We start from the raw sequence: 20,774 nt of genomic DNA on the forward strand, positions 1-20,774 counted from the left end.
CTGCCAGATCCGGAGGGGTGGGAGTCAATGGCAGGTCTGTGATGGTGGCATTCAGCAGTGGTGGACTGTGAGTGAAAGCTCAGCTCGAGCCGGAACAAACACAGACCAGAAGAGTGTGCAGCTGCAAGATTTAATAGAGTGAAAACATGGCTCCCATACAAGGGGAGGGGACCCAAAGGGGGTTGCCCATGCCTGGCTCGAATGCCTGGGGTTTATAGCCCGATCATTGTCCCTCCCCCTGTGCTCTCAGATGATATATGATTTGACTATTTCTTTACCTCCTGCTTTTAGCTTAATTTGTATTTTAGTGAGCCCTCTTTACTACCCGATTGGCCCAGTGTGAGCTGAGATACAAGCCCCATGTTTAAAGGTAGGTGCGGTCACCTTCTCCAGCTAGGGTTTAAGAATTCTTAGTCGGCCTAGGAAATCCATCTAGTCCTGTCTCTTGCTTCCTTTGATTTTGAAGTAAACAATCTCTTAACTTTGGGATAGCCTGAGACACCACCTCTGACTAAATGACTCAATATCCTGAAAACCCATAGTAATTGTGCTCCAGCTCAGCTGGTTCCAATTAACCTCTTTCCAAGCTATCTGTGTGGGCCTGCTTTAGCCTTTTAAAAGGAACCAGACGTTGTTAGTCACAATGGATGCATATGATAGCACAGTTTACCTCAGATATGCTGTGGGTTAGCTTCTATAGGCTTCCTTGTATTTAATGCTTTCCCTGACTTCACATTTAATGCTTTTCCAAAAATTTCCCAAACTGAGGCTTCAGCAGCCCTTTAGGACCAGTATTTCTGGGAAAACACTCAAAATACATCTGAATCTGTGTGTAATATCATCACCTACAGCATGCTACCATCTAGTTTTAGCAAAATCCTAGTGATTCCACCAGACAAGAAAGATTGCCTCACTGGGAGACAGCTGCTGATTCCTGTTTCCCTTCACTGTTCTACTTTGATAATTTGCATATGCCTTTCCTGCAGCATTTTATCACATAAAGCTTTGCTGTTTTTATCTGTGTTCATGTCTTTCTCTCTAGTTGTATCACTAAAGGCAAACACAATATTCATTTAGTGTTCTTCTTATCTGTCCTCTTCTCCCCAGTACTGGAATCCTAACACCATGCATTACACTTTTTTGGTGTTCAGGGTTCTAGGAAAGCTGATAAATGGATGAAGCATAAATGTAATTTGGGGCAATTTTTTCGCAAAATGTGTCACCCATCTTTGTCTTTTCTCTGCCCACTCATACTGGCTTTCTGTGGCTTCTCCCCATCTGTCTAGCATTTCTCTCCACCTCTGAAGAATGTCAGTCTGGTGCAGCCCTGGCACCTGCACCATCACTCCCTCTTTGGACTCATTGTTAAAGATGTTGAGGAAGGCTAGTTCCAAGGTTTACCCTTTGCATTTGCAGAACTGTCTTACCATGCCTGGTTTCTTCAGCCCTGATAAGACTATGCCATCTTCACCCTCCCTTCTCCCGACCCTTCCCTGGCCACCTCAACCAACCTATGTCAACTCAACAAGAAAAGCTTACAAAGTCTTCCTTGGCAAAAGAGCTAATTGACTTGGAGCCAAAGGAAGCTAGGTGCAGTGTCCAATTCACTCCCCCAAATCCCCCTTGAAACTGGAGAATTGAACACAATGTGGTCTCTGGGTTCTTTTGTTATACCATGTTTTCTTGCACATAGACAGAATAATGTGGTTGTTACAATTATTTATAAATGTAGTATATGCCAGAAACTGATCACTGTGTGTAACAGATACACCATTATTTTTCAAGGAAAAAAAAATATTTTGGGCTTTGGTGATTACTAGACAGATGTCCTTGGTGATAATAATCACAGTAAGTCTCAACTCTACCCAGTACTTCACAATTCTCTCACTGCTTTCACTACTTGTTGTCTCCTGTGATGACGTATCATGTCCTGAACGGTGGGAGGGCGGGGATCATTAGTCTCATTTTACAGATGCGCAATCTGGGACTGGGAGAGGGATTTCCTGATTTGCCTAAACAGCTACAGTTTGTCAATGACGGTGGGGGGATGGGGGCAACACTGAACCTCCAGCTTCCTAAGACTCTCCCACTTTCTCAAGCTTTTGTCAAATGTGTCATGAGCGGCATTCACTTTGGTCAACTTTGATTCCTTGGATATTTAGTCATCCACTTATGCTGGCTCCCCATTTTTTTGGATTTAAACTCTTCTAATCAAATAAATCAGATTTACATTTTAAAAAGAAAGTCTTATCTAAAAGACTCCTTAGTTTTTGTAAATCTTTTGTAAAATTTGTAAATAATTTCAACAGACCTTACCTTAGAATTTCAGGCAATAGGTACATATCATACACCTCTTAGTTCCTCCAGACTGGTCCAGGGGTTGGAGATGGGAGGGAATAGATGGGGGAAGGAATGTGGGGCAGGGGGCCTGGACTGTAGTCCAAGCTCTGCTGAAAGAGGGCCTTTTCCAAAGTGGACCCTCCTGAAGGCAGAGGCTTGTCTAGAACACATAAATGTGCAGCATTGGCTAGTAGGGGTCCTGCTGGAACAAGGCTGAGGCACATACAGGATAGTTTATAAGAGAGTCAGGTCGCATGCATAAAAATTAAACAAGCACGTGGGCTTTGTTGGAATAAAGATATGCTAGAAATGTCACCAAGGATATATACCAAGTGCCGAATGCAGTCATGTACAATGAAGGAGAGCAGTGGTAGGAGAGGTGTCAGCAGGCTGGGGAGGACGACAAGTGCTGTGGGCTAGGAACTGTGATTTGGAAGTATGCAACCCAAACTAAAAGGAGAGAAAATGGTCCCAGCCACTGGCAGCATCCCAGAGTCCTACCTACTGCCTCCGGTCCTTTGCAAGTAGGTAGGATATAAATATGTTAGCTACCCAGCACAAAAGAGAGGGGAGAAAAGAAAGCAAGAGGCAGTCAAGAGGACAGAGCCTAGTTCTGAGTCCTATTTTACCACTCAATCCCTGGGTGACCTTGAGCAAGTTGCTTCTATTCTGGACTTCTATGGTAACAGCTACCTCACAGAGTCGATATGAGGATTAAATGAGACTATTGGCTAAAAGGTGCTTAGAATAGTGCCTAGCACAGAGTAAGCTCTTAATAACTCTTAGCTATTATTATGATAATACATGCATAGAAATATATGCACACATGTACATTTACCAGTATGTACACATTTGCACACACAAAATGCCCGTTGCGATCTGCAAGTAGTACTAGGATCCATAAATTGAAAGTTATTATATTCCACAGGACACCTTGAAAAGTCAGGGGTAAAAAAAACTTGACCTTCATGTGTTGTTGCTGTTTTTAAGTGGCTCAGCACTTTGAAATAACATTTGGAGGAAAGCATTGCAATGGAAGCAGTGCTGTGTGGGATTGATCTTGGGGACCTGGGCTCAGGCACTGGAGCACAATGTCCAGGAAGCCAAGGCCTGTTTGGATTCCTTACACCATGACATGGAGGCAAAGCTCCTCTTGGCGGCCAACCCAAGAGCCCACAGTCCTGTGAGCTTCACCCCTCCTAGGGGTGTTTGTGGTCTGGGCCCTTGAGGTTGTGGGAGACCAATTTGATTGCTAAGGGAAAATCCCAGAATGGCTCTTCTTGTCCTTACTGAATCACTACCCTTCACCTTGCTGTGTCCTGCCCCAGCCTGGAGGGCCGGCCTAGGCCTGCTATTACTTCCAGCCCAGAAGTGTAGCAAATTGGGGCCATGACCACAAGGTTTACACTTGGTTACCTGGTGAAATATGAACTCTTGGGCAAGTTACCTAATATTGCCAAGCCACATCTGTAAAGTGGATATGAGAATAGAATCTACTTTATGGGTCTGATTGTGAGGTTTAGATGTAATGGGGTGAAGTTTGGCACTCAATAAAAGGTAGCCGTGCTCATTCTTACTAGCAGCAACAAGGACAGTATTGATGCTGCAGGCAGAGAGAAAGGGGGTGGCTGCTGCCTAAAGCACCCTTGCCACTCACATGTAATTAGGTGACGATACAATTTATTATCCAAAAGGGGACACTTAAGATTGAAGGGGGTGCAATTAATAATGGTGCCAGAACAACAGACATAAATTAGGACAGTCTTAGGCAGACTTGCCCATGATTCCTTACCCACTGCCCACCCATCATCTGACTACACCTCTTTCTTGAAAGCATAGTTCTCAGTGGGATATTTTTCTTCTCCCTGATCGCTTTGTTTTTTGAAGGGTATGATTCTGCTATTAACATTAGCTATCACTTACTGAGGAGCAAACATGTGTTAGCCATTGTGTTAGGTGTTTTATGGAAATGAGCTCTAAAATCCTTGCAGCAACCTTGGGAGGCAGGTGCTACCTCCATTACTCGGTTGTAGAATGTGAGGCTCAGGGAGGTTAAGTCACTTGCCCAGCCAAGGTTACAGGTCTATTAAATGGTATATTTGGCATTTACCACTCACCATTTTAACAGCATTTTATTGGCCTTTGCAGGCCAGAATCTTTAGCAGTGACCCCAGAATGACTTACGCAGGACCCCCACTCCCACCCCTCCCCTGCTGCACTCATGGGGTAGGTGTCAGGGTGTATATCTTCCTGTCATACATCCACCAGTTCCCCAACTCTCAGGTCAGAGCAGTGGGCTGAATAACGATTGGCTGACCTCAGATTTCCGCAGAAATGGAAGCTTCTTAAATATAGGTTGTGAAATCTGGTTTGAGTTTCTTTGTAAAAGGAATCTTGTATAGTTTTCATAACTCCTAAAGATTGTATAGCTAAGCCTGCTGAATAATTTATCCTTATTTTTTCCATTTCAGATATTCCCAGGGTTGGGTTGGCGGGGGAGGTGGTGTTGAAGAGCAGGATCTTTAGAGCCCATGCTGCTTATTAATATGCTGTACAGACACGCTTCTTCCAGGAATACCCACTTCTGATTCTGCTGTGGTGATAACGATACATTACCTTGCCCATTAAGTGTTTGTTGGTGGAAAACATTAACTCTAAATGTCTGGTTCCATGTGAGCAAAGCTAGGGCTCCTGTAAAACTGGGCAATGATACTCTGAATTCAACTGAACTGTTTGGGCAACTTTGTCACTTCTGGGGCCATCATTTTCAGGATAGTTTCCACAGTGTGAGAAAAGGACTGCTTCCTGTAGTACTGGCACGAGTGTGAAAAGAGAGCTCTTTAGCAAACACATTGTTTATCCACCCTTAAAAAGCTTGTCATCCCCAGGGTGCTTGTCCAGAAGCAATCTCATTACTTAAATCATATCCTAGCATGTGGAAAAACTCCCCGAGTCCCCCACGTGCCCCACCTACTGATTTCTTAGGACCACTGATAACAGCTTTCATGTGGAATTTGGGATTAATATCAAGCAAGCCACAGATTTTGTCTCCACTGGACTTGGGCCTCAGGGACAGTTTGCATTCCAGGTGTTAAGGGCTTCCTGACTTTCAACAGTGGTGCTGATCCCAGTTCTGAGGAATGGAACGTCAGAGAGCCTCCCCTCCTCAGCCACTTGTAAGCATAACAAACTGAAAATGTAATCTGCTTTCAAATATTCTGTTGAGTAAAGATTCCTTTGAATTACTTTAACTGGGTTTTTGTAGAGACAAGGGACCATTCTCTGTTTCCCATGTCATAAATGACTTTAATGAGGAATGGTGAAAACATCAATTAGGGCAAGCCCACCTGTACTGGGGCTACCCTCCCTTCAACTCCCCATACCCTGTTGGGTAGAAACCATGTGGGAATTTACCGCTCAGCTATTCCAGAGACCCTTAGAACAAATAGCATTTGCTCCCAATTACTGAATCATGCGGACTTCCTACTTGTGGTAAGAACATTGCCTTCCTCACCATCAGGGCCTTTGAACACACTGTTCTCTCTCCCTGGAGTAAGTCACCCCTTTGCCATTTCTTCTCCTGGCAAATACTCACTCACCCTTAAGACTCAGCTTAAGGGAGCACATGACCGTGTTTGGGGTTCTGGAGGGTTTTCTGTTACATCCTCCCATAGGACCCCACAGATCCCTTTGATCCATCTTGTCTCATTTTTCCTGTTAGCCAACTGACTAACAGGAAATTTCAGCCACAAATGAGCACATACTAAGTAATCACTGTGCATTTGAGGAATGCCAGCACCTTGAAAGGAAGCCACAAGTTGTAAACAGAGTTTATACCAGAGGAGACTTACTGATCATTCAAAACATTCAATATATTCAAGTATATATTGAATTGTTAGCATCAGAGACACAAGCAGATATTGCATCCATAAGAATATAAACAGATAATGGACATTACTATTTTGATTTTTGAAATAAAAATATGAATGGACAGCCTGAAAGGACAAACAGATGACAAACTGAATTGAGAGAGTCAATCAAGGAATTATCCCAGAATGTAGCACAAAGAGAAAAGAGATGAAAAATACGAGAAAACAGGCAAGAAATAAGAAGGATGGATCCATGAGACTGAATGTTTGTCTAATAGGTATTCTAAGAAGCCAAAATGGTAAAAATGGAGGGGGGTGGGGACACAGTCAAATATTAAGGAAGAACTGAAGACTGCTTGAAGTCTCAGACGTAAGAAGTCACAGACATCTCACTGGGGCCAATCCTTCAATCAGTTGCTGAAGGTAGACTTAATTTGGAAAGCAGTCAAAGGTCATTTGCAACCAAGTGTGATAGAAGAGATGGATAATCAAACTTAGTTCTTGTCGACAATTAGTTGTAAGTTAAATTAGATGAACATTTTTAAAATTATTTGCAAGGCTCATAATAGACTTCTGAAGATGCCTGCCTCTGCCATCAGCACCCACAGGGAGTTTAGTGAGTTGAGTTTGCTCTGTCTTTCTCAAAACCTCCTCTAGTTTCCTTGTATCACCGAATGGGAGGTCATGAACAAATTAGAAACCTGGGGTCAACTAAGAGAGCACTGCCTCTCCTGTATCCTCCCTCATCAACTGCCTTTCTACTTCTAGTTCCACAATAGATATTATTGCTTCCTAACACAAATCTAGCCTCTTCATTCTTGTTATCCCCCAACTGCTGTATGTACTCCTACCTCCAGAATTGCAAATACCTCTCCTCTACTTGCCATCAAAATCTCAACCACATTTCAAGGCCCAGAACATGTCGCATCATTCACATGAAGCCTCCTTTGGTCTGTATGCTAATATCTCTTTGTACTTGTCAACAGTACCAAGCTTCTTAGTTTTTCTCTCCCAGTAGACTGCAGGCTTCCCTAGAGCTGAGAGTGTGCCAAACATTTTCTTAATGATCATTAGGAACTGCTCCAGGTACATGTTAACATGAAAATATCCCAGGAGGGAGAACAAGTTAAAGGATTAGCCCCTGGATACAAATTATTTTGATAAGGTAATATCCTCTGCCTGGGCAGAGCATAGTAGGTGGATAGAAAATGTGGGGAAATTACACAAAAAAAGAAGTGTGGGTGGGAAGGGGCACTGGAGGCAAATGTTGAGAATCCCACAAGTGTGTTCAGTGACCTCGTGGCTGTCACATGATCCCCCAATATAGCTGTGACAAGAGGGATGTATTGGGAGCTACAAGACTACCCCACTCCCCAACCTGCTGCATGTTCTCAAGACAGATATAGTGAGCTGTTCAAAGGCATACAGCTCTTTAGGGACCCCTGAGGGTACAACTCCAGTCCAAACTGTTCCTTCCAGCTATTCCAGGGACTGTCCATTGTTACTTCTGCTCTTGCTGGAGATGGAATCACAATAAGTTTATCGAGGTTTTACCATATGCTAGACACCTGATAAGGCCCTAACAGGCTTTATCTTGTTTCTTCCTCCTAGTAACCACATCAAGAAATACCGCTGTTTCCTCCATGTTTTTCTAATGAAGAAACTAAGCAGAGATCTAGCAGTGGACACAGTGATAGAGGGTCTCCCTGGACCCAGGAAAGTGAGTGGTGTGGGGAGGGATGCAGAAGCAGCTTTGAGTTTCCCCCTGCCAATTCGTTTCTCATTCCCTCTACCTGCAATGCCCTTCCTCAGCTTGGTGTCTTGCAGAGTAATGCTTCTCCTTCAAATCCTGCTTGTAAAGCCATGCGTGACCTTCCTAGGGTAGTCACTTTCTCCTCTCTTTTCATAGCTGTTTATGCCTCTGGTTGAACACTTGTGCAATCTGACTTATATTATGATGATATGGGTGGCTCTGTCTTCCCCAGATTAACTCCGTAAGAGCAACAACCTCATGTCCCCATGTCCCTAGAGCATAAAACAGTGGCTAGGACGTTGTAGATTTACTCAGTGTTGGAGGTGAAGACAGTGGCCTCCACATGCGTGCACTCCGTGTGCCCTCCATGCACTGGAACCCTCCTTGGCAGAACCCTGGAGATCCCACGAGCCTTGATGCCCTCTTCAGGGCCACAGTGTGGCCATGGACAGTGTCAGTCTGAGGGCCCACAGATGGGATATCAGGGTACCAATTGTGCCCCTCACTCTCTCCTTAAACCTTTCTCACTGGTTCTGTGGACCGAAGAATATAACACCCCATTATCAACTGTAATTTGGGGTCTAGTTAAAATGAAAAATCTTCAAGAGAAATTATATTCACTTATAACCTGGAAACAACTTTCTATTGGTCAGTGAAAGCGGTTTTAATCAGGAAAGAACCTCTGGGACATTGGACAGCTTGAAGCAGAAGGTTGAGAAAGGAACTGGGCCCAGGAGTTGTTCATTTGAGGTCTTTGGATGGGCTTTAGAGGGTCGGGGATCCCAGAATTGTACTGAAAGCTTTGCATGTTGATTCCTGAGTGTGTTTCTCCAGAGCAAGATTCCACCACGTTCCTGGATCCTCAAAATGGGGACTCTAAAAGAAATGAGAAGAGATAGAGAAGGTGACCAAAGTGGGCCACGTGCACCCCAGCCTCCCTGACGTCTCAGTGTTTCTCTGCAAACCTGGGCCTGCGGGCACCACTGGCTGGCCTACGACAACGTGAAAGAAAAGAACCAAGGAAGGCGACAGGGCAAAGGCACAGGGAAGGGCTGGGGGAGGGCAGCTAAGACAAAGGGTAAGCATGCTGGGCAGCAGATACAGAGATAAGAGGGGCCCTGTGACTCAACCCCCTCGTTTTATAGATAAGGAAACGGACGTCCAGAGAGGCTAGGTGGCCCCAGCACTCTAGGGTCAGCCAGGGGCTTCCTTGCCAGAGAGTGTCCCTGCTCTAGGACATCTCTATGGCCTCACAGTCTGTTCATTAAACAACAGATAAGCTCTCAAGGAAAGGCCAGCAGTGCTGCTGCTATCTGACTGTTTGGGTGGTAGCTATGGGCCACTGTGTTGCTGGGAGTTGGCATTTGGAATCACTGCTAAGATGTGCAGAAGGCAAACATCCCTCTGAGGATATGTGAATGCATCATTCTTTGACAACTCCGGGCCTAAAAGGCTTAAGATGCTAACCATTGGTTCACTTCATTTCACAAACGTTTACTGAGCACTCACTGAGTGTGAGGCACTTGTGGCAGCCCCCAGGGGCTAGATAGAAAAGCGAGATGTGAGTCCTTGCTCTGGAGGAACTTATGTTGTGGGAATATTGACAGACATCCCCTATTTCTGCCGTTACAAGAACTTATCATATCCAGGTAGATGAGCGGAAGGAAGCAAGGCCACTTGGGACTGCAGTGCCATAAATCTTGGATGCCAAGACTCAGGCATGGCTCTAGATCTTGCCACAGAAAGAGGTTCAGGGGGCCTCTCTGGCTGGGGGCACCTGGGCTGCCCTAAGGATTGTGTATCCATTTAGGGACCTTCCGTCTTTACTACCAGAGACAAGGAATCCCACAACTCCATGTGCCACAGAGACCTTAAAGCTGGAGGAACGACAAACACCACCACTGGCACTTGGCTCTGGAGGCTTCCCTTTCACCCACCTCAGTGTCCTGAGGCAGCTTCAGTGCACCCCCTCAGCCAGGGCATAGCAGGCCTGGGAAGTAAGCACATTTCTGAGACTCGTACTCAGCTCATCTGGCCCCAAAGCCTGTTCTTGTGATGTGGTCTCTGGGACTTGTACTCAGCTCATCTGATCCTAAAGCCTGCTCTTGTGCTTTTGTCACTTCTGCCTTTTCCCTCTTCCGGTTAAAAGCCCAATTTTGGCTGGAAAATTCCACTACCTTATCTCCTGTGGGGCCAGGTAACCCATTAGGTCTTATGAAATTGAATTGAAAAGTGAAGTCATGGGAAACCTCTTAGAAAAATGACTGCTGTTGCTGGAACAGTCCCCAACTGGCCCTTTCTGCCTCCTCCGTAAGGCGAGGTCGAACTCCTCATTAAAAATACTATGGTTTGGGTGTCAGGTAATCCCAATACAATAGGAACTGGAGGATCAACCCCAATTCAACAGGTTCCCCAAATACTGCCCCCACTTTGTCTCATGGCCTGAAATGCCTTAAATAATCAAGAAGTCTTTTAAGACAGTCATTTCTCACTGTTTAAAAAAAACTTCTCTGGGAGACTCTATCAGATGCAGCCCACTGGGAAGACAATAGATTAGGTATCTGAGGAACCAGAGGCACCATCAGACAGGCAAAGAGGCTAGCTGAGATAAGGGCACTCTTGGACTACTCTTGCTTTTGACTGCCAATGTTCCCAAGTCCCAGGCTTGCTGGTAGTCAGCCACTAAGTCATTGTGAAGAAAGGAGTGATTCCACGAACCCACACAGAGCACCTCCTGGGGCAGGTGTTGTGCTGGAAATCATGGGACCTCACAGGTGAGTGAGAAAGTCACAGTCCTGTTTGATGGATGCCCAGGAGCCTTGGGTCTGCACACACATGTGAAATGTGGGTGTTAGCAGCAGGTACCTTTCATACACCGTCAATAGTCTTCCCTATGTGGGTAGAACCCTAGAGGCTGAGGTCTCCCATTGGTGCCTTCAGGGCTTTTTGCTCATTCCACACAAATGGTCAGTCAGAGACCACAGCAGGGATGGGAACTATAGGGTGGACAAGGCATTTGCCCTGAAGGTAGTCCACACCATGTGTATCTATCTGCATTTTTCCTGTTGGTTCCTATTGTGTCGCTCCTGCTCCAGAACGAGAATGTCCCAGGGAATCACTGGAAGCTTGCTAGGAATAACAACTGGAACCTCAAGTTTCATGACCCCAGTGCCAGGGAATGGAAATCAGATCACTGAATGTGCACATGGGTGAACCTTCCCTGCTTTTAAGTAACCATTGACAAGTGACCTTCCCTGGATGTCATGTAAGTGGTTCATTTTTAAAGGGAGAGAACCATATTATTAGAAGATCACAGCATTTCTTTCCAGTCCTGATACCCTGTGTCTCCTTGATGTAGAAGTTCATGGGCAGCTCTACGTGTCTTTCTAGAGAACTGTGGTTCTCATAAGATGTCCTAGCTAGCAGCACCTTCAGCTCGCTTGTCTTACTGCCTCCCATGTCTAGAAAGAAAACTGAATGTCTGAATGTAGTACCCTGCTCAGATAAGGTTCCTAATAAGTGTTTATTGAATGAAACGCTCCAAGGCTCTGATTTATATAGTGCCTTGGCAGTCAAAATCAATAGTAGTCCAAGACCCATGTCAGAGAGAAAAAGAGGAGGAGTATTTATACCAGGTAAGAGATGGCTCAGGCAAGGAGAAGAAGAAGCAGACTTGTCATGGGAAACCAGTGGGGCAGAACTGGATGAGCAGGGAAACGTGGAGGAGGAAGAACTCAGCAGGTAAGATGTTGTGGTAAAGCAGGAGTCAGACTTTGAGTGGAGAGAACCAAAAAATAAGGCTGGGTCAAGACGAATTTGGGGTGGGGCGTGGTAGCTCATAGGTAGGTAATCCCAGCTCTTTGGGAGGCTGAGGCAGTTGAATCACCTGAGGTCGGGAGTTCAAGACCAGCCTGGCCAACATGGTGATAACCCTGTCTCTGCTAAAAATACAAAAATTAGCCGGACATGGTAGTGGGTGCCTGTAATCCCAGCTACTCAGGAGGCTGAGGCAGGAGAATCCCTTGAACCCAGGAGGCGGAGGTTGCAGTGAGTCAAGATCTCATCACTGCACTCCAACCTGGGTGACAGAGCAAGACTCTGTTTAAAAAAAAAAAAAAAAAAAAAAAAAGAGATGAATTTGAAAGCCTTGCAGACAACTGGAAGCAAAGAAGGGTTTTTGGCAGAAGATTGACGTGATGTAAGCTGAGTTAAAAAGCAAATCTGGCAGCAACGTGCAGAAGAGAGTGAAAGAGAAGGTCTGAGAAGGAAGATCTTGGATAGTTTACAATGGGGAATAAAAGCCGAACAAAGCTGGAGATAGTGCAAACTCAAGCAACGGGTTTGTAGCAAGCATGTACGAAGGCCTGGACACTGTTCTAGAAGTGGAATACAGTTGTGAAGGAGAGAGACACACAGATCCCTGTCCTTTGGGAATTCACCTTCTAGAGGGAGAAGAAACAGACGGAAGAATTTGACTTTTCATGAATGAATGCCTCTTTTTGCTCTGTAAGAGGCGTGAGGAAATTTACAAACATACATCCACTCAGAATAATAAAAATAAGTGATTTTACCTATTGCCTTTGACAACATCCTTTCATTAGATAAAATAGTGAGTTCCCTATGGCTGACCTTACAAAGTCACTCAGAGGTAGCTTATGGCTTGGCACCAAAGCATGGCTAGACAAAGGTAGTTGCACGAAGAACACAAGTGACTAGTTCCCAGTTTGTAGCTCCATGAAGGTTGTGATGGTTGATTCAGATACCGAGTAATGGCAGCAAATGGGCTGGAGTCTCGATTGGGCTCATGGAGAGATGGTTTGTTTGGCATCATGCCTGGTCCTTTGAGAGGAAGGCTGTGCTCTAGAATGTGCTGCAGTCCATCCCCCACCCTCCACATTCATGTCACCTGTGTTGCCCTTGAAGACATTAGAGCTTGGGGCTGCCAAAAGAGGATTGAGGGTCCACCAGGAATCCCCAGTAGATTTTTCACAGCAGAGGCTTTTGAGAGCAATTAATATTAGAGAGTTTGAGGTAGGGGTAAGTTTTGGCAAAGAAGGAAGCCAGGAATTTGCCTTCAACTGACCACTGAGATATCCTTTGTCATGAATGGAGCAGAGGGTAGGGTTAAGGCCCATTATAAAAATTAACATATAAGCCAGAAGATTAAAAAAATACAGGGATGTATCTTGAGACAGGGACACGACATTATTAAGGACTATGCCTAGAACTTTGTGACTGGATATGGTTAGACTGGGATGGGAAGGGATATGTTAGGAAAGTAAAGGGAAAAGGGAAGTACAAAACACCCAAGATTTTGAAGCTGGATGATAGGGTAATGATGTATAAGAAGGTTAGGGCTCTGATCACTTGAGATCAGGAGTTTGAGACTAGCCTGGCCAATGTAGTGAAACCCCATCCCTACTAAAAATACAAAAATTAACTGGGCATGGTGGTGCGTACCTATCATCCTAGCTGCTGGGGAAGCTGAGGCAAGAGAATCGCTGGAACCTGGGAGGCAGAGGTTGTGGTGAGCTGAGATTGTGTCACCACTGCACTCCAGCCTGGGCAACAGAGCAAGACTCTGTCTCAAAAATAAATAAATAAAAATAAAAATAAAAATAAAAAAGTTAGGACAGAGGGAGAAGGTCAGGAGGAGGTTGATGGATTGGGTTTTAGATGTAACTGTGGAGTAATGGTGAAGTATCTGCATAGTGGAGTTCACTAGGCAGTCAGTGCTTCAGAGATGGAGAGGACAGAGGAAAGAAGGTGTCTTCACAGAAGTAAGAGCTTAAGACAGGAAAATAATGAGTTCTGAAAAGGAGAATAAAGCAGAGAGGGCAAACGGTTTAGGCTGGAGAGATGCTCATGGTTTGAGGACTGACGGAGAAATAAGAATAGCTCTAGAGGAATAGAAACAATGAGAGAAACCTGCCACAACCATCACTGGAGAACAGATACAAGAAGGAGGAATGGCCAAATGGGTCCAACACCGCAGAATGAGATCAAGAACAAACATAGATTGGGAAGAGGTACAGATCAGGCAGTAGTCAGGTCATGTGTCAACTTTCAGAGACAGGTTTTAGTGTGATCAGGCAGAAGTCGGGAGATAAGAGGAAATGGGTAGAGAAAAAATGCATTTCTCCAGGAGCTGGGGTGTGAAAGAGGGATGGGCCAGGTTTGCTGGAGAGAATAAGAGGGAGTGCAAGCTTGGCACCCAGCCCTCAGATCCAAGGTGACTGGGCCTGTTTCCCTGCTGGGCCAGTAGCCCCCATGCTAAAAGGTAGGATTTAGCAGGGTCTGAACATGCTAGGCAGAGCTTCTGCAAGGCCAGGGCCTGCCTCCCCTCCCTGTGGCAGGCTAGGGTTAGGGCTTGACCTGTACTAGAGGATCTGGGAGTCCTTCATGGCACTGTAGGACCCTGAATGTGTTCAGACCCCCAGGTCACCAGGACACCTGGGCTCTGCTGTGTCCCCACAGGTTTTTGCCCTGACTCAGGCTGAGGACTTTGGGTGTAGGACCCGCATTTCCTTACACAGAGGTTGGTGGGGCATTGAATGAAGGTGTTAATAGGCTCCATGTAGCACAGGCACACGGGCCTGGTGCACCAAGTGGCCAGAGCCCCTGCTTGGTGCCAGGAAAACGTGGGATGCCTGAGCAGGCAGAGACCACTCAGCAAATAATAATGGGGCGACCCAAGAAAATGACCCTCAGAGGGCAGTGGAGACCCAGGCATTTGAGACAGCCTGGCAAATGCATAGCACCTGAGGGCCGTGTGCGTGTATGTGTATGTTTGGGGGTGAGAGGAGGGTATTACTAGCCAAGGGGACATATGAACAACCTATGTGCAAGTTATAGGACCTTCCTATACTCCTGTACCCCTATTTGAAGACTTCTGTTCAACATACCCACGTGGCCCATTAGAATGTTCCACTGAACAGGAAAACCAATGTGCAATCAGGAGAGAATCTCAAAGGACCTTTCCAGCTGTGGCATGCAGAGATCCATAAAGCTTAATCCTTTAAAAGGAATTATTCTAAATAGCCCAGGAGTGAGCATAAATGAATGAAAAGTCCATGAATGTGGGGACTGAATCCTGTAATAGGTAGCAAAATGGCATGATAAAGAGCATGGGCTCTGGAGACAGACCACCTAGGCTCCAATTCCAGCTCTGTCACATGTGAGCTGGGTGCCCTAGGGCAAGCTGCTTAACCTCCCCAGGCCTCAGTTTCTCCATCTGTAAAATGGGGATAATTAGACTTGGCTCTCAGGCTTGTCATGAAGATGAGCGGCTTAATATTTGTAAAGTGCTTAGAACAATAACTGACACATAGCACATGCTTTCTGGGTGTTAAAAAATATTCTTACCCTGTTGGGTTTTTAAGTGATGCTCTTCTCGGGGATCTTTATGACATACTTTTGAGGAAGATGAGAAACCAGGCTTCTTAGCTCTGTTAAACATTTTAGACACACGAACAGTCCTCACTTTGCATGGCAGTATGGGACTGTAAAAATGACCATGCAAGCTAAAACTGTGCAAAGCAATCCTAAAAATCAAGAGAAAAATTACAACTGTTCTGTGACCTTTAAAATTTTTTGTCAAAGCATTAGAAACCCTTACCATAGGTTGTAAGTGTGTAGGGAGACAAGCAAACAAAAATAGTAAAACAAATATTTTAGTACACAGTAATTTGAAACATTAGAAACAATGCAACATTTTAAGTGTTTTCTTTCTTTGTAAAAATAAACTTATTGAGAGGGTTTTTTTCAAAGTTCTTGCCTTCTTCTCTTTGCATAACTTATGATACTGAGGGAACATCTTTTCTCTGCCAGTGAATTGCCATAGTCCTTTATAAATTTGCATCAGCTTCCAACATCTTATACTCTTTGCTTTCAGTGTTGTGAAATACCTCTGAAAGTTCCTATAATGTGAAGATTTTTGCTCGCATCACTTCCTGTGGGACATCTTCATCCTTTTTGTCGCAACCACTTTCCTCATTTATGCTTTGAACAATGGTTTCAGGTTTCATCAATATAAATAGAAACTTTAAGGGTCCTGGCTGTCAGAAAGTCACATAGAGCTTACTCAGAATGATGTCAAATTCCACTTTAGAAATTTAAAACCTCAGCCTGTTAAAAATAGCTTGTCATCAACAAAGGAACCAGATGATAACAGACACAAGGCTGACTTTTTAGTCTCAACTTATATATATGAAAAAAACAACCCCAAAACTGCTCAACATAAGCGCAGGCATTTTCAGTGCCCTGCATCCAAGCATTAATGATTATTTAAATGGTAGAATAACATAAAATGATGAAGCAACTGGATAAATTCAACTATGTTGTCGAATTTTTGTAGTTGACGGAAATCAGTCTTTGGACTTTAAGATCTCATGTAGATCAGAGGAGAAATACAATTACATACTCCTTAAGAATCTGATGAAAGTTATGGCCTTTCTCCACCAGAATGTGCACATGAGCCGATACAATGTTATGCAGTGTTTCAAGGAATCCACAGAGCCCTGGATATCCAATTAGAAGCCCTGGCTATGAATCTAGAATTTTATTACTTTATTACTAGGTGAAACCCAGCCCAAGTTCATTTGAGAGCCACTGCAAGTTCCAAAAACTGTAGGGCATGTCATCTGCCACTGAAAATGCATTTAATGATGACTCACTCTTTCCTCACTATACAAGTTTGTTCAAACTACACCTCTTCAGCTACAAACTACCTACCATCCCTGAAACTCTGTTCTGAGAGTAAAGGGATTACAAAACCTGGCTGAAAATACAGACTCAATAGAATGTTGAAAAACACAACAGAACCAGCACATCAGACTGTAAATTGATTGTCTTGCACAGGATGTTAGCTGCTCTTCGAATGAGGTTCCTGAGTGGCACCTGAGCCTATTGCTGGTGGCATCCTATTCTGCCGTTCTCTTTCTTCCTCCTTCCCCATTCCTTTCTTTCTCTTCTCCCTTTATTCGTCCTCTGCAATTCTTTTTTTCCACACTACCGTTGGCAGGTCCCTAGGGACACTGTTTAATCTGGCCCATGGTACAAGAGATTTTAGATCTTCATTGAAGTCACTAGAGATGGCCTGAGTGAGTCACTTTGAATTTAATAGGCAAACTGATGGAAGGCTCTGAGAAGACCTCGATGCCCAAGAATTGTGTTCTTATTATAGAAACTATTTTGATCAAAAAAGTCATTTTGGTCAAAAAGGGGAGTTGGGGGAATTGCTTTTTTTGTTTTTAAATTGATTTGGCTTCAAGGGAAGAAGATTGCCTAAACAAAACCTGCTGATGAAGTCACAGAATGACTCCACCTCTGGAATGAGCTTTATTTTCTTATATTTTGACAAGAAATTTGGCTTTCAATTGGGAATGCACGTCACTCTACCCACTCAAGGGCAAGATGATAAGGTTCTATCAGACCAAGCGTCTAAAGGAACCTGAGACTCTACCAAGGTCAGAAATGCTGCAATTCAAGCCAAAAGATCTTTCTTGGGCTTCCTTGTTTTGACTTGTAACCATAAATTAGTCTTGCCTGAATGTCTGATCACATTATAAAACAGTGAGTGAATCTGTACTGTGCAGCACCGTCTGAAGCAACAGGAGCTGTAGATGAACCTTTAAGGGGATTCTGTAATTTTCTGTCCCTTTGATTTCCACAGGACTCTAAATTGCCCCCTCTGAGGTCAAGGAACACAAGATGGTTTTGGAAATGCTGAACCCGATGCATTATAACATCACCAGCATGGTGCCTGAGGCCATGCCTGCTGCCACCATGCCAATCCTGCTCCTCACTGGCCTTTTTCTCTTGGTGTGGAATTATGAGGGTACATCCTCAATACCAGGTAAGTCAGTTGTTTATTTCCATTTCTAAGGAGATTATTTACTTGGGATTTTGGTCCATGATGGTAAAGAAAATTTTGCAAAAGGACAAAAAGCACACCTGGTAAGATCTCTGAAGACTATGGAGGTGTTAGCAAATAAGGACTTGGGTGAACATTTTCAAACCAATTATCTGCACATTTTAAATGAAAGCACTTTAAAAAATCTTAGATAAACCCTTCCAGTCTGCACTGTGCTTTCGTAAAGTGGACTTGGCACAAGTACCTTTAAAACAAGCTCAAGATGGGGTGGAGTAAAGTAAAATTCCAGGGTTTTCTGGTTAACTTTTAAAAATGAGATTGCAAATTTGCTCTGAAGGTGAAAATGTCTCTGGAACGCCTTCTTCACTGCTTTTCTTCTCCCTTTCATTTTGCTTCCTCCATGCCCCCTCTTTGTCTTATATTTATCCCTTCTCTTTATTCCACTCATCATTTTCTCTTATTCTTGGGAAGGTGGTGATAGTGGTCCCCACTTTTCTCCCACTACTTGGCTCCCATAAGGGTCAAATGGGATCCAGGCAGTGGGATAAAAATGCGGACCACTCCAGTACTCTTGGAACATCACACCCCGAGAGAATCTTCAACAAGATCTGTGGGTCAATCAAAAGTGGAGAATAATATAATTATCCAGATAATCCCAATAGAAAACCCCACCCTTCCACCGTTAAAGCTACAGTGATCAGATATCAGATTAATTCAGAATGACCTGAAATTTCAGACTGCTTCTTTAGTTTTCAGTGAAGATGCCTCATTGCAGACACATCTGTTTCCAATTCCATAAGATATCCAATGAGACTCTAAGAGCGTAGTTGTTACACACTGGTAAGTGTGGTGGGCCTCGTCTCAGTGGGATCAGAAGTGGGAGCATGGGGCTGGCACAAAATGCTCTGTCTGGATTCTTTTTAACATTGCAGATAATTGCCTGTCTCTTTGCCTGATTCAGCCTTTTATTTTAGATTACTTTAACGCCCAGGTTAAAGGAACATTTAGTTAACTTTGTTCTCTGCTCCCTGACAGGGTCAGCTCTAGAGAAGGGAGGCTCAGAGCTAAGGGATGACTGTTTCATCGTCTTTAACTTGAACTCTCTTCCCCAGTGTGGCCCTTCCTCACTGGATTTCTCCTCTCCCAAGGGGGCTTCATGGTCAGGGTCAGTGAATGGTCGGGGTGGGGTGAGTACGTAGAGGGGTGGAAAGCCTTCTTTTTCCTCTTCTTCCCTTCATAGGCCCAGGTGCTAAATTCTAATTTGTCTGTATTATCAGAGAATCAGGCCAGGAGAGTCCAGCACTGCCCACACAGCATTGCCCATCCAGTAAGCCACAGGTTCTCAAGCTTTTAAGTCTATGTAAGAATACCCAGCAGGTAGGAGCTTGTTAACATTTCTGTTCCTGGACCCTGCTCCTGACTTTTTGACTCAGGCTCTTCAGGTCTAGAAACATGCATTTTTAAAAAGTTCCCCCGGATGCTTATGCTAATCAGCACTGGTAGAATTTCCTTGGACCCTTGACCAAGGAGGTCAGCCTGTTAGGACAAGCCTGAGAACCAGCAGCCCTGAAGCTCTGGATCAGCAGGAGAGTAGGCAGCATCTCACTCTGTCCACCATTTCTGGGCCAGGGCCATCATGCTGCATCCACTGACAGTCAGATCAAGTAGCACAGTGATTCTCAGCACTGTCTGAGGTAGGGGCTCAGCTGGTTTGGGGCTGCTATTTTTTTAAAAATCTCCACTCCTGATTTTTTATGAGCAGCCAAGGTTGAGAGCCACAGATATGAGCCTAACTCCTTCATTTGACAGAAGGGGAAACTGAGACCCGGGGAGCTGATCTGCCTTGCCCAGGCAAAACGCTATGACAAGCATGAGAAGCCATGGAGTTCAAACTCCTCATTTTACAAGTGGAGGGTTAAAGCCCAGAGAAGGGAAATGGCTTGTCAGCTCCCCAGCTGGACAGGAAGTGGGAATGTAGGAGGGTCACCAGGAAGTCCTAAAGCCCAGGTTGATGATCATTTTGCTAGACAGGTAGTTTCTAGTTTCACACTTTCCCATTGAAAGCAGAAGGTCTAGTTAGAATCCACTAGTAGCACAGACTGTGAGATCCTATGGTTTCTGGTTGGGGGAGGGAAGATAAGAAAATTGGCCTTGTTTGGGGTGGTTTTTGCTGATCAATACTCCTGAGCTCCTGCCAGCTCACTTGAATCAGTGGCTCTCTAGGTTCTTGGTTTTAGAGGTTTGGGGGAAGCGCAGAGTCAGGAAAGCTCAGGACCAGTGAAAGCTGGAGGAACTTACAATGATTTAAAGTCCTTGAGTGAGTTATAATTTACAAAGCAGTTTCATGCCCATTTTCTATGGTGAGGTTGGTGTGTTTGTGTCTGTTTTGTAGGTGGCAAAACTGAGACTCAAAGAGTCACACAACTAGTAAGTGATGAAACTGGGGCTCATATCTAAGCTTCTTCTAGCTGTATTTACTAAGAGGCCCTGTTCTCCTGCTTAGGGGCGGGAGGATGTGTGAAAAGATTAAAGAGATGTGGTTTCTGCCCCGAGGGGATTATATAAATGTAGTAAAGACAGTCAGGGGCACACACATAGGTGGCTGACTTAGTGCCAGGTAGGGGCTATGAAAGTCCTGAGGAAAGGGTCATTCCTGCGGGGGAGGGGGAGGGGCCAGGGTAGTGGGGGGCAGGGTTGGAAGCTTCAGTTCTGAAAAATTGCTCCCAGTCTACTGATCTGGGTCAGGACTCACAGTCACCTGGCACGGGCTGCTCTCCCTTCCCCAAGGACATATAGCCATCCCCAGCTCTGAACAAGGGTCCTCTCCCTCCATATGCCATGCTGTGCCCTGGGTACCACATCCCAGAGCAGAGAACTGGGGGGGAAAAAAGCATGGCAACTGACATTCCACTTTTTCTTATTAAGATAATATTTCACA

The 20,774-nt window shown here is 44.7% G+C and overlaps 1 protein-coding gene across 2 annotated transcripts in view; it reads left to right on the plus strand.

Annotated features, from left to right (window-relative positions):
- The window catches only part of LOC100997810 (aromatase), a 91,690-nt gene that overhangs the window by 40,771 nt on the left and 30,145 nt on the right, over positions 1-20,774 (plus strand). For both annotated transcript variants that reach the window (XM_017960617.2, XM_003900933.4), the window contains one exon: positions 17,636-17,818. In XM_017960617.2, coding sequence (XP_017816106.1) covers positions 17,674-17,818 — 145 coding nt within the window. In that variant the 5' untranslated portion in view covers positions 17,636-17,673. Of the gene's footprint in view, positions 1-17,635; positions 17,819-20,774 lie in introns of those variants that run through there.

Source organism: Papio anubis, unplaced genomic scaffold (assembly GCF_008728515.1).
Source record: "Papio anubis isolate 15944 unplaced genomic scaffold, Panubis1.0 scaffold44, whole genome shotgun sequence".
NCBI lineage: Eukaryota > Metazoa > Chordata > Mammalia > Primates > Cercopithecidae > Papio > Papio anubis.